Below are 16,498 nucleotides of genomic sequence, written 5' to 3' on the forward strand. Positions count from 1 at the left end.
CACTTTAAGAAACGTCTCAGCTCAAAATATTAAATAAACAATAGCACAATAATGACGTTGTCAAGATCGTAAACAATTCACCAGTCGTTTATTGTGGTTGAAGTCATAACTACTTGTACCTATACTACCTTATTGTTAGAGACTATTAGCAATCAATATTTCAACTAAAAGATTTATTATTAAAAGTTTGATAGGATTCTGATAAATGGTTGAAAATAAAATAGTATACAAACCACGGTGGAAAGTTTAATTTCTGTCTCGAAATAATGTTCTAATTTCTCGACAGAAATCAAACACTTTCCACCTGAGTATGTAATATACTATTGCCGTTAAGTTGATGTGTTTCTTATGTAAACGTTCTTGACAATGAACGTTTACGAAAAGAGGTTGTTTAGTTTTATTTTTATTATATTACTTGTTTGTTATGCCTTAAATTGAATCAAAAAGTATACAGGGTTAGGCACCCAAACAGTTCATTAAAAGTTTCTTAGGGTCAAATATTTGAAGAAATTAGAAATCTTGGAATTGAGATAATTTCGATGCGTGCTATATTTTTAAAATATTTGTATGTACTTTCTATCACTTAGGGTTTAACCGGAAGTAGATTGTTTAATTTTAATAGGACATCTTGAATATTTTTGCATTTTTGGATTCTACGTCGTATGTAATCTAGATATCTGAGATATTTAACATTTTATGTGAAATTTTACATTTTCAGTCCCAAAAACAATACTAATTTACACATATCAGAAAACAGTTTATTCTTGTCGTATTAAACACGGTTTGTTATAAGAGTGACGAGATACGGGGTTGTCAAAAATTGGCCTCAAAAAGTCAGTTCTAAAAGGGGTAGAAAGGAAAGTTTTTTAAATTATATTTTTTATTATTTTCTAAAATTAATTATTAAAATTAAAGGCATTATATCATAGCAAACTTCGATCAAATTTACGTTTTAAACCTAAAACTTCTTTGAGAATTTTCTAATTTAAGCTGGAAAATTGGCTTGAAAACTTGATAATTTGATCAAATTTACATTTCCTATATTAAAATTGACTTTGTTTGATTAATTTGCCAGGTTAGGCCGCTAATTACTAGGGTTGGTGGTATCTTTCAATGTCAGCCTAACAAACTTTTTTTTTGTCATTTCAATATATAATATGTCGCAGAATACACTTTTAATTATTAGTCTGAGCTGCGTGATCTCAATGCTGGAAGTCACAGCATTCAAAAATAACTCAGTCTTTTCCAATAATTGGAATAGAACTGAATTTAGAGTTTTTCGTGGATTTCCTTGCTCAACTGACGACTACCCTTTCATGGTTATGGTTGTAGGAAAACACTATTTTGAGGGAAATTACGGCAGAATTTGTGGAGGAACAATCCTGAATCAAAACTGGATTTTAACTGCAGCTCATTGTGTTGAGGATCAGTCCAAGAGCTACGCAGTTATACCTTCACTTAGTACCGGATCCACTGAAGTGTTCAAAATTGAGAAAATTGTGATTCATCAATACTACATGAAGCCCTTTAATTCGGATGACTTAGCTTTACTAAAAACCGAACGACCGATATTTAGGTCAGCACATGTGGACTATGTCAAATTACCAAAACGCAACCTCATGCTATTGGGGGAGAAACCTTGCAGTCATGGCTCGATTATGGGTTGGGGAGGCACCGAGTATGGTCTTCCTAGCGCGAACAGCCTTCAATGTGCTTACCTTCCCATAATGAGCTCAAAGGAATGCAAACCGTTCAGGACATTTGTGAGAAACAGCCAATTATGCACCACAACAATTAATGGAGTTGATGCCTGCCAAGGAGATTCAGGAGGTCCACTTTTGTGCGGTTCAATTCAAGTGGGGATAGTATCATGGGGTGAAGTGTGTGGTGGAAACCCTAAACCAGGAGTTTATACCAGAATTGATTTTTATTTGAATTTTATACATTCTACCATGTTGAATGTTAGACTTGGTGGTGCTAAACGTAACAGTGATTGTAGAATTGATCCTGTTTTATATCTGACTGTTTGTTTGAGTATATTTTTAATAAAACTCATGTAATAGTTGTTATGCAACATCTGGTGACATCTGTACTCAATTCTATGAGTTAGAAAGTACAGCCCCATTAATGTCCCATAATCATTCGGTAAACACCGATCCGATTGGTTAAAAATGGTGAGGTTTTGTTTTTTGTTTCTCCATCCCAATCTTTTAATACGGCGAAGCCGGTCAGAGGATTGAGATTGATAAACAAGTAACAAAACCTCACCATTTTTAAAACTCATGTAAGTTTTACCGCTTTATATTTGATTAATTGAAGATGAATGCTAATTTGTGCGATCTGGAAAATGACCACAAATCGTCTCGTAACAATATTTCTATTTATTTAATTACATAATTATATATTAAAATAGCCATGTCATAAATAATATTCTATACTTCCAGAAGCTTCCAGAAACTGGTTTAACGCCTGGGTCAAAAAACTTCAAAAATTTCTTGGGGATTTTTCTAATGCTGGAAATGGAAACAGATCTGACGATTTTAACACTAACTATTAACTACATCCTCCTCCTCCTCCCCATTCTTCTTCTAAAAGTGTTTTTCCCCCGATTATTGTCGGGCAAATCCTTGTCAATATTTTTTTTAATTTCTTTATTAAGCGCTTTCTGGGCTTATTCTTATAATTTATTTTTTGGTAAAAAAATGCTTTTTAACATCTGATGAATGTATTAATATTTTATGAACAGTAGTTTGTATATTGCACTAAAAGCATTTGTCAACTAATAGACAGTCTCCGAAAATGGAAGATCTAAACCTTATTACGACAATTTTCAACCTAAGAAAATCTACCAAACCGACAAAATACCATCAGACTGGCTTAAGACCACATTTGTTACTATGCCAAACATGAGGTGTGAGCTTTTGATTGGTCGTTCTCAGTTTGGCTTTAGGAACAGAATAGGTAAGCCCTTTTCTCACTGAATGTGCTTACCCAGAGATGAATGGGGCATAAATGTTGACGTATTCGCACGTTTCATTGATTACAAAAAAGCTTTTGATGCGTTTCACATCAAAAACTGGTTGAGATTCTTAAATCCACTGGGATCGACGCGAAAAATCTAAGTATCATAAGCGAACTATACTGGCATCAAACAGCAACAGTCAGAATTGAAAGGGGTCTACATCAGAAGAGCTGGAAATCTCCTGTTCAATCTCTATTCAGAGGCAGTGTTTAGTAAAGCCCTTGAAGAGACAGATGCAGAGATAAAAGTCAATGGCAGCTACATGAATAATATTCTTACATAAGGAAGGGAATGATACGCAGTCGTCTCCACAATACTTTATTTCGACCTTCAAAGGGTAAGGCCTGCTCTACTAGTATCGGACATATAAATGGCTATCTTCAGGAGCTCAAATCAACAATCAATGTGCCGGCTGTCTTTTTAGAAGGGGAGAGACAGTGAGACCCATGATATAAAGACTTAGTGAATTTAAAAAGTAGTTTAAATGGGGAAATAAAGCTCATTATGGAGAAAAAATCTGACACTACATATTGAATCACATTAAAATTAAAATACCTTAAATTAGACCCATTTTTCAGGGCGCATTGATTGTTGCGTTGAGCTCCTGAAGATGGCCATTTATGTCCAAAACTAGTAGAGCAGGCCTTACCCTTTGAAGGTCGAAATAAAGTATTGTGGAGACGACTGCGTGTCATTCCCTTCCTTTTGTACTTGTACAACTCCACTGAAAGAATATGGACTACTACTTCTTTTTGAATATTTGTTATGCTGATGACACCGTGGTAATAGCAAGCAGCGTAGCAGAACTCCAGTCTCTTATGGACCGCATTGTAGAAAACAGTGAACGTTTCGGCCTCTACCATATATGAATACATCCAACAACAAGTCGATAATATATTTTCGAAAACACACACTCCCTAACCAACACAGCGACGTAAAGGTTGAGATTAAAGCAAGAATTGAGCAGGCAAGGAGTTTCAACCACATGAAGACAATATTGGCAAACCGCAACCTTAACTTTGGTCTCCGGACTGGTATACTATGCTGCTACGTCTTTCTGTCCTTTTAATATATGGATGTAAGAGCTAGATCCTTGACGCAACTATAGATAAGCGAATCAACGCTTTTGAAATATACGCCTACAGAACCATGCTCCGATTCTCCTGGACAGAAAGTAAGACCAACCGATTTCCGAGCGCATGGAAAAAGACAAAGAAACATTTTCTTTTAACAATCACAAATAGAAAATCACGTTTTGGGAAGCGAGCCTTATGGGATCTTCCGCCTGATAATAGAGGGAAACATCGAAGGAAGAAAGTCTGTCTGATTCGGTTTGTGTACCGTTTTAACAGATGGGGAGGGTGACAGTAGTTTATGATTGTCTGAATTGAAGAGGTTTATGCCTGGTTTATATTCATTTAAAATTTATCATTTATGACTTTTAACCCCGTTTCAAGGTAAGAGAATGTACTACAGAATCACATGGTTTCTGTGTACTACTTGTATGTTTTTTACATTTTTGACAGTTTTTCCCATAAAATATAACGAACTTTCAAAGTCACTGCTTACACGATAAATCTGTAATGATAAATCCTACGTGAATATAAACGTGGTTGTCATAAATGTCTTCTGGGACTGGAATAATAAAGACATGTGTCAAAAACTTGAGGAGTGATTGATATACGACAGTTTTGTCTTCAGATTCTGGCTATTCAAAAAAAATACTTTGTTAATTTATACTAGGCTATCAGATCAAAATTAACGGAGTTATGCCTGGTTTATAACTCCAAATTAATAATTAAACTAAATTTGCATTAAAGTCAAATTAATTTATGGGATTTTCGATTGGCAAATTTAGTGCAAAATTAATGTAATGTGCTCTATCAAATGGCATTGAAACAGTATGGCAATACACCAGTGTCGCACTAAACCTGTCAATCGAAAACGATATTAGCATATCTTGAAAAGTATAAACCACATTAATTTTCATTTAATTTTACATGTAATTTAAATTTAATTTAATTGTATTATTTGCAAGTATAAACCGGGCATTGAATCAAATATAATCAAGCTCTACCTAGCAACATTTGATATCTGCAGCATTATTCTTAGTAACTACATGTTTTAACCAAACACGTTTTACATAACAATTTTCACAATTTTTTGAAAATTCAAAAATAAAATAAAACACAGGGTGTTTAATTGAAAATTAAGAATTTTTTAACAGTTCCAGGAAAACAGTGTAGCAAAAAATATGAGTAAGCGGTAGTATCAAGTTCCATATTTTTGTTACACACTGTATGACACTATATTTGATTGCATATAGGTTTATTCAATCACTACTACCCACTTCGAAATTCTTACGATCTGACTGGTAAATTTATTGTAATTTTAACCGGCATTTGCAAAACTGCAACCAGTACATACTGGAAGCTTTAATAGGGCTTTGTCTATTGTGTGTAAAGATAGTAATTATAGGTCTTTCACTATCCTACTGTCCCTGTTTCGTCACCCTATTGTTACGCCTATATTTAATAACTATTACATTGACTGTTCATCATTTTTCTCCTGCCAATGACTCATTATTTCCTGTAACCCATTTGCAGTCAAACCCTGACAATGCGTCGTTATTTTTCGCGCCCAATTAAATCATTAAGTTTTTACAGCTGCTTATTGCAATAATTACAATTTACACAAATTTTACTGGCTGATTCGATTAGTTTTTTAATAGTTTTATGCGAGCCATTTGTTTTCGCCTGACAATGGGCAAATTGCGTGCCTGCAATTTCCAGGAATGAAAAACGAATTTTTTGTCCTGGCATGTTTGCGTCCAACAAATCACCAAAGGCACCGAGCGTCAGCCAATAAAAACCCTTATTTGTCCCGTCAGAGCCCGCCATATTTACGACTTGCATATACATCATGTCGAGGCGATTTTCTGGTAAGGCGATATCTTAATTAGGTTTTGCACGCACCGTGGCGATAATTCAGCCGCGGAACAATTATCCCCGAAGATAGAAAAGGACAGAATTAATAACGATTACCGGGGACCTGCAGCAAGACGGCGCACCGCCCCAGATGGGTACCGCCGATAGACGACGAACCCGAAAGTAATTCTGCGCTTTAAAGGCGCAATCGTGACGAGATCCGTCCAAGCCGATTATATTACCGTAAATGTTAACTTAATGACCTTTTGCATAACTAGGAAGACCGCTTATATAACAACAAATAGATACACAGTTAACCATAGTAAGTTAAGCGTTTAAATGGTTTCGGTCAATGTTAACGTCAGTCACTCTACAATTCAAGTTTATTATTATTTTATTTTACAAGTTTTGAGTAATATTCGAAAAAGTTTAGGACGGACGTAAAGGCGAAAAAAGTTGCAAAAAATCAGGATTATACACGAAAACAACTTGACAAATATCGGAGAATACAACCAACATTCACTGCGCGCTAATATTCTTTGGCTGGGAATGCGGCCTCAGATAGATGGGTCAAGCAAGACTACTGCCTTTTACCCTCCCATCGTTGTAGACCAAAAGGATAGGTCTGGAAGAGAAAGTCGCTACAAGTCTAGGAATTTTCCCTTTCGGGAGTTCCCTGAGTTTCAGGCTCTTCTGGCGCTCTTCTTGTCCTCCATTTCTTATTTCTTCGTCAGCTCGTCCATCTCTGGTGGTCCTGGCAAACTATAGGATGTCCAAACAGCCGGCTTTCGTCCGTCTGTTTTTACATCCTAAAGTTTTTGGGGAGTTTGGGTCTGTTGAGTGGGAGATGGTTTTCCCCCTTTTACTTAGGCAAAGCGGGGGAAAGTGCCAGGAGTGCAGTGAGAGCCCAGTTAGCACCAGGATAACTGCGGACAGATTCTACCTAGATTATGAGAATAAAATTCTCGCCACCAGGGGGGAAGGTCTGGGGCGAATTGTTGTCCTCTTCTTGGCTGGTTGGTCCTGAATTGTTGTCTATCTGAAACAGAAAGAAAAACTTAGGATCGTAGTTCACTGCTTCTCGCAGTAACTGATTTTCGCTGCTTTCCGCTTTTTGGAATATCTTCACTGCGCTCTGCTTGATACTTTCCGTTGCGGTGGTAAACTTCAAGTCTCGCTGGATGTCCAAATTTCTGACATACCATGGGGCGTCCACCGCTGTCCTGAGCGCAATGTTTTCCACAGCTTGGAGTTTCTTCAGGTGCGATTTGGCCTCGTACCCCCACGCGACCGAGGCGTAGGTCAGGTGCGGTTTCCTAACAAAATATACCAAATAAGCAACTTATGTACGATTGAATGATATCACACCTCCAACTGAAGATATGCCTCTATCGTTTAAAGCACCAAACTGAAATCAGTGAAGTAGGGTGCGTGAACAGGGTGGTCCGTTCCTTCTACTGTTGCACAAAGACATGGCGGTCATGCCGTGACAAATGTAATATATTTACCGTTTATTTTTATATCAATTTCGACAAGTGCTTCTTTTAATAAACATTCAAAGTATAAGTTGAAGAGCAATGGAGATAAGAGCCCTGTTGAACACCTCTTTGAATGTGGACCTCTTTAGTGGTATTGCCGGAGTATTTTAAGGTTCCAAACAGTTCAATTTCTTTTCTAATATTTCTAATTCCTCACATTGAGCTCTTAGATATTCCTTGTTCATTTTCTTAATTCTTCTCTGTACTGCTCTGCTTTATTTACTGTCCTGTACTCATCTTTATTGACTTTGTTCTTTCTCCTTGCTTCCTTAAGATCAAGACTTTCTGATGTCATCCAGTGCTTTTTCTTGGTTCTTATATGTTTTTTAGCTATTATTCTTAGCTCTTTGTTGTATTTGCTTCCACTTTTCATTCGATTCACTAATCTCTCTCATACAATCGTTAACCTCTTTCTTAACAGTATCATGCATTTCAGCATTCTTAAGAAGTTTTGGATCTCTATAGCTGTTAAGACGCTTTGTTCTCCATTTTATCCTTATACTAATAGCGACATACTTGCTCTTGACTACACAAATCTGATGGGTCAAATGGGTCTTCCTGCATTCCAAGTGGAAACGAAACATATCAAAAATATTTCGTGCACATCCCTAAAATATAGTTTAAAACGTCATTATTTTCATCTTTACCTACGGATGAAGACGAAAATTCCAAATGGTCTTCAACTAGTGTGAGTAGACAATTTTTTTTAATGACTGCATCAAATATACTCCTAGTTTCTCGAGACAGTAATGGAATGTATATTATAGTGTCTTACCATAATTAAAATATCTCCTGTTTGCTTGTTACTCTTTTCCAAAGAAAGATTTCAATTATTTTTTAAAAATTAATTTATATTTTATTTTAAAAAATAATAATTAATTACCATCAATGTTATAACAAAACTTGCACTGAACGGCCACGATCCTCTTTACGCACTGAGTGCAAAACTGATTGAACCTAGTGCAGTACAAACATTAAGTCGAACTTACAGAAAACGCACGATTCTTATTGCACTTAATAAGTCGAATACGACACAGTTTTTTAGTGCAGGCTAGTGCAACATTAGTGCAATAAGTCGAAAACGTTGCAAGGTTTTTGCAGCTTTGACTGAGTTCTTTTAGGGGTTGTTAATGAGGAGGTAATCTATTTGGTTACTAACTCTATTTCCTTTTCAAATCTACGATTTGACAGTTTGAAAAAAGTGTCTAAATGATACGTTTACCAAATAGACCAAGGATCTTACAATGAAATACCTACTTCTTTTAGTATATGTCAGGGTATTTCGTGCAATAATATCCATCATTTAAATTTCATTATTATCCAACTAAAAAATTAAATGACAGATATGAATAGAAGCATCACTGCTACTCTTTAACTGGTATTCTAATTAACTATTTTCTATTCTCTTATAATGTTCTAACTTTGGCTTTTTAGTTACTTAGTGTTTTAACGCGTTTTGAAAGTGAATTTGTTGAATAGTTAATAGTTATGAATGCCAAAAATGTTTTCCTTTCATTTAATATCTTATTGTGCTAATTGAAATATTAGAATATTCAATTCACATTTTGATTAATATTTGAACAATGCGTAAGAGTTTTAATTAATTTTTATTTTAGTTCAAAACCGGCTCGAATACTTGTTGTTCTTCACTAAAAAAATTCTAATGCCGCCAGATGGTGTTAAGTGGTTTCTTTGCGACCGAAGGACTGTTTTACATTTTATTTACATTTAAAAGTCGGTTCGGACGAGGTCCGAAAGAAATAAAAACGCATAAAAATACGGAGACGCCTTCGAGGCATTTTAATTTTTATTCTCCGACTGGAAAGCAGGCGAAGATTGTATCGATACTGGTAAATAATCGATTCTGACACCGTGAAAAATACGCTTAGAAATTTATACTTAAAACAAGATGAACAGAAAAAACTATTGCAGAAAAAAGGTGTCTTGTTATGATGATGTACTCAAGAATACATCTAAATAAACTTTTTGAGCAAATAATTATACTAAGTACAGTTATTTCCGTTATCATTATTAAATCAGGGCACTCCCTTGAATGGTTAGGAAAAACAGTGAGGCCAAGAATAGAAAAGCAATTAGAGTGACAAAAGATGCAACACAATAACGGCAGATTAGAGACGCTGGAAATGCTGAAATAAAGGCTGGACGATCATCAATCAGGAATCGGGTCATTCATTTGCTAGTTACTAATTTTTTTCTCCTGTGCAACGAGCGGAAAATCAATTTGAGACCTTCTGTGCATCGCGCCGCGTAAAAAATGACCGAAATGCAATCACGAGAATGAACTTTCTATTATCCTCGAATCGGAGATTTTAGATACAGTTCACGCCGTTAAACCGAATCCATTAGTCATATTTTATCTCAGAGTTTGCACGTCACAACGGACACGCAACGAGATGGCGACCACAGATCCGAACAATCCGAATTTAACGAAGATTAATCAACCAGAGTGCATTTTGGAGGGTGTTTGAATGGATACAGTGTCGTCTGTATAAAAGTCACACATAATCTCGTTTTGCTAAGCTTGTTTGATGTCCCGTTATAATGGGATTATCTTGAGGATGTACCTTTTTAGCAGACGATACAACAGATTTCATAACATTTTTCCAGTTTATAAAGCTATCAAAACTAGATTGTATATTTGATATTTAAATAAAGGAAGAAGTTAATATTGAAAACAAAGGTGGCAGAAGAACACAACGAAATATTATATCAAATGTAATTGCAACCTGCCGAAAGTCGATGCTTTTCTTCTAAATTTCATCCATTGAGGTATACATCTAGCAATATATTAAAAATGCAGAGTATTTGAAGATAATTCTGATGGAATGAGCATTAACACATACAAAGACTACTACAAAAATACTCTCTGACTAAAGTGTCATCAAATCAAAACTAATTAATCAAAAAATAATTGTAGAGTATCAATACACCAATCTGGAGAATAGAGGAAATCTTCTCCAGATGGAGCATCTAGCAAATAGGGAAGACAACACTACAGAGAATCCTACACACGTTTAAGCCCACAGCAAAAAAACATAATGTCTCTGCGAGCAAAACAAACTCAATGGTAATATCTTGAAAACCCATCAAATGTAAACTAGGAATAGAAATATGAGAGCAAAGGATGTGATGAAACTTCAATTATTCCAGGAGCAAAGACCTTAACAAAGAAATAGTAGGAAACCAACTAAACAAAACCCTTCGAATATCTTGATGCATAAGGCAAACAATAAGGCAAATAAAACACCTGAATAAAGCATAATATAAATTTATAAAATAGCAGTTTAACCAGTTATGCCAGTGAATCAAAGGCAAAGAATAAAACCCATACAAATAACAGAAAGGACAACAGTAAGAGGATACACAAACAAGAACAACAACCTTCTGTCGCCAATAGAAGAAAATTTACTTATATTACTTTATTGGTAGAATAATTGGCGGATAATCTTCTTTCTGTCCTTGGAAAACTGGTTTGCCATTTTTAAGCTTTTGAATGTGCACACCATAAAATATACCAAATAAAGAAAAATAATTGTTTGACGATCGGACATAAATTAAAAATTAGGTATAAATCTTGCTCCGCATTCAGCTGGACTCGAGCCAACGAATTCTACCTTTTCGGAGTAATTCCTAATTCATGATGACGTGGCAATCAGCTGTCAATTAGTAAGCATTTTGTACGGTTTAAATGTGAGAAAAAACACGCGTACAATCAAACGGAGCAAAAAAATTGTCAAATGCATTTTGCACTCTTTTGAGTTAACCTATTCAATGTTGTATATCGTTGCACCTGGAAACTAACTAAAACATATTAGCATGAAATGATTTGCCGTACAATTTGGGATGATATCTGCTTCCATCGGGCCCAAAGTGAAGGCTGTGACCTTAAAAATGTATTTTTTTGTGGCTTTTGGATATACCGTATGTTGCGTCTACTAAAGCAAATGAGTTTTGCGCAAGGAATTCTATGTAACTTGAATAATTTTGTGGTTAATTGACTGGACCAAAGCTACTACTATGCCAACAATCAAGGCTATAGCGTTGAAACTGAATTTGTGGTGGCCTACATTGCATGTTCAACTGCCTGACATCCTACGAAATCAACTTAGCCCCATATTTGAGTAGTTTGAGCAGCAAAAATTCTGAAAAAAGTTAATCTACTGGACTAAGGCTACAACTAAGTCAAAAATCAAGGCTGTAGCCTATAATTTTTTTTATTTGTAGCATTTGAAAGTTATGTTGCACTTCCAGTTAGTGCTGCTGTTTGTGGAATGAGCATTTTGAAAATTGTAGCAATTAATCTACTGGAGTAAGGCAACGCTACAAATAATTTTTTGGTGGGTTACATTGTACTTTCAAACTTTTGCATGCCAAAAATGATTTCCTTTTATTGTGGAAAATGTGGTTTTTTCTGTAATAATTATGTAAATTCGACACAAGAAAGGGATCTGGAAATACTAGCATTAGATAATTGGTTCGACACTCATAAAAACAAACTCTTTGGGAAAATTCTGGTTAAAGGGCTTGTTGCAGCAGTTGCTAATGAAAAAGGTGCATTTTGTTTCGTTCAACTTCTCATATGGTTCAATAAGAATAGAATTTCTTCTTTGACTTTTGCTCATAACTTTAGAATACGTAACTTGAATATCAAAAGATGTAAAGATTCTATTGAACTCTAGCTTGTCTAGATGTATGCGAATTGAGTAGGTAATGTTTTTAATATTTTCTTTTTAAGGTGCCTTTTGCCGTTGCAATATCTATACACTGCCTGCGTATTCTTCATTTTGTGTTTATTAAAATATGATAAATATTGCACAAATTATAGATTCTCGTGCTAATGATTTTAATTATTAACAAATAGGCAATATGTTTATTTTTTATATTTATCAAGTGGCAAAGTCTCTTGGTTGCAAAAATGTTATTCATTTAATATTGGATCAACCGTCTGGAATTGAGGAGAAAAATAGTTAAATCTGTAGAACTCCAAGAAGTATCTTCTTTCACTGCTTCCCCGATCATACGTTCTTTCGTTATACATTTGTGCCAAAATAGTCTGTGTTTAGTGTGTTTTATTTTTTATTCCAACCGTAGGAATCTTCATTCTTTGAAAAAGATTCAATTTTTGGTGAGTTATCACAATACAAATACGCCAGGATTTGTCATGGTGGTTTCCGTTAAATTGCTTGATAAAGTGGATAGCTGTCGAATGGTTGCTTTTTTTTAAATTTGATTTAGTTTGAAACGATTTTGTGACGAATATTATGATTTTTTTGCAATTTTTTTTATCTTTACTATACAGGGTACAGCCATAAAACGCTTGTTTTTTTCTTAGACCAACAAAGATTTTTGCACTAATTTCTTGACTTTAATAATATTTGCACTATTCTAATATGTTTTTTTTTGTTTCAGGCAAGTGAAGTTTAACTGACATCCAACTATAAGGTATTATGCAACACCGCGTAGTTACTTCCAGTTCCAACCCTGTTTGATGACTTCAAAAAGTTAGAGAGATTTTTTGCAGTTTTAGAAATATTGTCTGCGGTAATTCCCGGTGTAACATCCTGTATAGGACGTATGTAACCTACCCAAAAAAAGAAATTATATCAAAATTCGTTATTAGCTGTTCTTTAAACGACTCTTTAAATTGAAATATTGACATCGTGAGTTTCCTATTTTAATTTGTAAATACATTTCTGACCTAGTGCTTTTCTCAAAAATTCTTCGGTTTATATTTTCTTGATGCGGTTTTTAAATATGAAGTAAGTTTGCCATTCTTTGAAATATCAATATCTTGTGCACTTTAACATAGGTTTTATTTAGTTGAAAATGGTGAGGTTTTGTTTTTTGTTTATCAATCCAATCCTCTGACCGGTTTCGCCGTATTACGGCTCATCAGAGAGGCTATAGGGCTTGATAACCAAAGAACAAAACCTTCGTTCCAGTATAGTCAACTGGATGCCAGAAATGATAGTTGTGTGCAACAATAATAATATAATAATATACTTTTTGTTGTTGCACACAACTATCATAGGTTTTATTTAGCATGGAATATTTTGTCGACATTGAAAACCGTTTATCCACACTCCTTTATAATTGCTTGTAATTTCTCCTATACCTCATTTTTTCTTCAGTTGTCGAATCTCAACCAAATCCTTTTCGTATACACTTTTGCTTTTCGCTGATAGCAGACATAATGTTGCTTGAACTTTTTGCTGGATGTCAGCAGGAATAAAGCGATTCTTAACGTTCTCACTCATTTTTTGATGATGCAGGTTTTGTAAACTGGGATAAAACATAGAATTATTGTCTATTTCCACGTCTCTCTATCTTTCCAAATGCCTTCTCCCAAGCCTCTTCCCCAAAATTCGCTATCATTTCTCTCTCTTCTTCATCTGATCTTCTTTTCTAGTTTACGTTTCAGCCAAAAATAGCATATATCAGAATCAAGACTACGATTACTGGTCCACCAGCAAATCCAATTACTTCACTCAAAGTTACGCCAGATACATTACTTGAGTTGGTTTGGCCTCCACTGTTATGGATGTGGATGTCTTATTTCCCATCACTCAAACTTACACTCGCGTACTTACTAAATTCGATTTTATTAGTAGAACAACTCTGGCTCAACTCTCCTTAAGGGAGTAGTTGAAGGGACCGAAACTCCACTAAAGTTAAAATCAATTTGTTTTATTAATATTTGCCATCACTCCAATCACCGCCTTCTTTACAAGAAAGCCTAGAATGTGACTTTTAATGGCGGCGTTATCGGATTTTTTTTTGTACACAAACCTATGGAGATGCAGTAGAAAATATGTTTTTTTTTATTTTTTCGTGTAGTTGATTAGAAGTTGTGAGTGAAAAATCAAAGAACGCTTCATTCCTGATCCAGATATGTATAGATATGGCTTTTTACACCCAATAAAGTCCAGCCAAAGCAAATTTGGTTAGAACCCTTTGTCTCGGAAAGTACAACAAACTAATGTAAAAACTGCTCAATCAAAGAAAATTTGGAAATCCTTGAATCTAGGTAAGCAAAACTGGTAAATGGGTTTTATATTATTACCAAGACCTTTCTTTTAAAATGTAAATGTACCAATAGAACTTCTAAAAGCTGTCCTGTTTCTTCAGAGTAAACCTTTGTTGCTCTCAAAATGCAGGCGGCCTCAAAATGTAACTCACATAAGTCACATACCAATGTATGTAAGAGGCAATAAGTTTACTGAATGAGAAAGCATATTGTACTTATCACTGAGTATTGTGTTGGAGTAAAATCATTCCAGTTCAAAGCTTTCAACCACTGTTGGGTTCGAGCAGGGTCTTTTGGAAAGTAAAAGACTGACACTTTTGGGCCTTTCACCAAATTGCTTTTAGAAAATTGGCAAACAACCAGTGGACGGCATATTGTAGAGGCAATAGAATTTAAGTTAAAAAACCAACCACAAATTATAGAACAATGAAGGAACAATAACAATAGTGATAACACAATAAAATGAACACAAACTACACTTTCACTGGAACAATAAACATATAAACAACAATTACTTTGGCAAGTAATCCCAAGTCTTGACTTTAAACCTTAAAAATTAATTTAATCATCCAAAAACTCAATTTCCACAATACAAACAAATGCAAACTGTCAATCCCATATTTCGGCCATATTGGAATTTTTGGCATGCACCTTCTTGGCTTTCTTGTACAGAGGGCGGTGCTCCAATACCATAATTATGTCTTATCAGCAGGTGGTTGCCTCTTGACAATATCGTTCAACCCGAATTCATTGAATAGGAAAAGCTGAGTTGGTCATATTATGGTTACCTTGCAGAAGGTTCCGAAATAGCTTGACTTTACCAATTAAGGTAAATGATCCCAATACTTTCCAGTTTTAGTCAAGTTTTTTTTATGATTCAATATACGTGCTTATGCCACGTCAGCTGCTGGGTTTTATTGTCATCGATAATGTCTTATTTTATGTCCATGCTGTGTTCTAAATTCGACCCCTCCTAGTATCTAAACCAGTTTTATATAACTAACATAAATGGAAAACTAGCATATTCTCCTATCCAGTCTCTCAAACCTATTATCATTTCAAGTTGTTTATCAAATTCATTAAATTCTTGGTTTGCAAATTGTAAAAGGCAAATCAAACAGTCACATTACATTAGTCCTCGCAATCATCATCATCGATTTTCCATTTATTCACGCATGCAAATCGAAGCAGCAATCATCGTCATTATACCAAATGATTCACCTACGACCAGTATTCATGGCGATGCCTTCTCACACGCTCACACAAACCATCAAAATGGAATTTCGTACTACGGTCGCAGTACTATTTGGGTAATAAATATCCCTTCGGTGTTGTTAGCCATCGGACGGGCATACATAAACCGCCTGTAAATACTCGTCTAATTTGCATACATATTGTCAGTTATCTCGGTAATCGCACTTTGTTTCGAATCGCGTCGTCGATATGGTGATTGAATTTAGATTGGTTGTAAGCAGGGAGAGAACTCGGGTACTGAAACGCGCCAGATCGTAAACCGTCGCGGACAACTTCGCCAGGGATCGATTTATCGCTGTCGAGAAATTTAAGGACGTCGTCATGGTTTACGTGACTTTGAAGAAGCTATCAGTGCTATTGAAATCGCATGAATAACTTCTGGGCCCCATCGAAAATCCTAACTAGACGGTTGAGATCAACCAACCTTCGTGAACGAATATAAGTGTCATCACCTCAATAAAAATCTCGTGTTCTTATTAGCAGCAACGAAAGACGAGATCTGCTTGTCGACGCCAACATTCCGAGTGTTAGGGCTATCTGGCCAGGTGATCTATAAAGATCTCGTAAACGCCTTTGACAGTGTACACACAAACAATAACGCGTCGATGTTGCCACTCCCACGCTTGCCCAACGGTCTTCTGGTGAATGGAGTTCGTGGATGTCCTATTTGACTGGTCGAAAAACGGCAACGTTTATGAACTCGTTGGCG

At 35.4% G+C, this 16,498-nt stretch overlaps 1 protein-coding gene across 1 annotated transcript; it reads left to right on the forward strand.

Moving 5' to 3' along the window:
* Nucleotides 1–1,112: 1,112 nt before the first annotated feature.
* LOC145729076 (trypsin-like) lies at nt 1,113–2,074 on the forward strand. Its single transcript, XM_081979690.1, has one exon. It carries the CDS (start codon nt 1,158–1,160, stop codon nt 2,058–2,060), a length of 903 nt encoding a protein of 300 aa, XP_081835816.1. The 5' UTR covers nt 1,113–1,157; the 3' UTR covers nt 2,061–2,074.
* The last annotated feature ends 14,424 nt before the right edge of the window (nt 2,075–16,498 follow it).

Source organism: Ips typographus, linkage group LG1, assembly GCF_016097725.1.
Source record: "Ips typographus isolate SLU linkage group LG1, UJ_Ityp_2.0, whole genome shotgun sequence".
Lineage (NCBI taxonomy): Eukaryota > Metazoa > Arthropoda > Insecta > Coleoptera > Curculionidae > Ips > Ips typographus.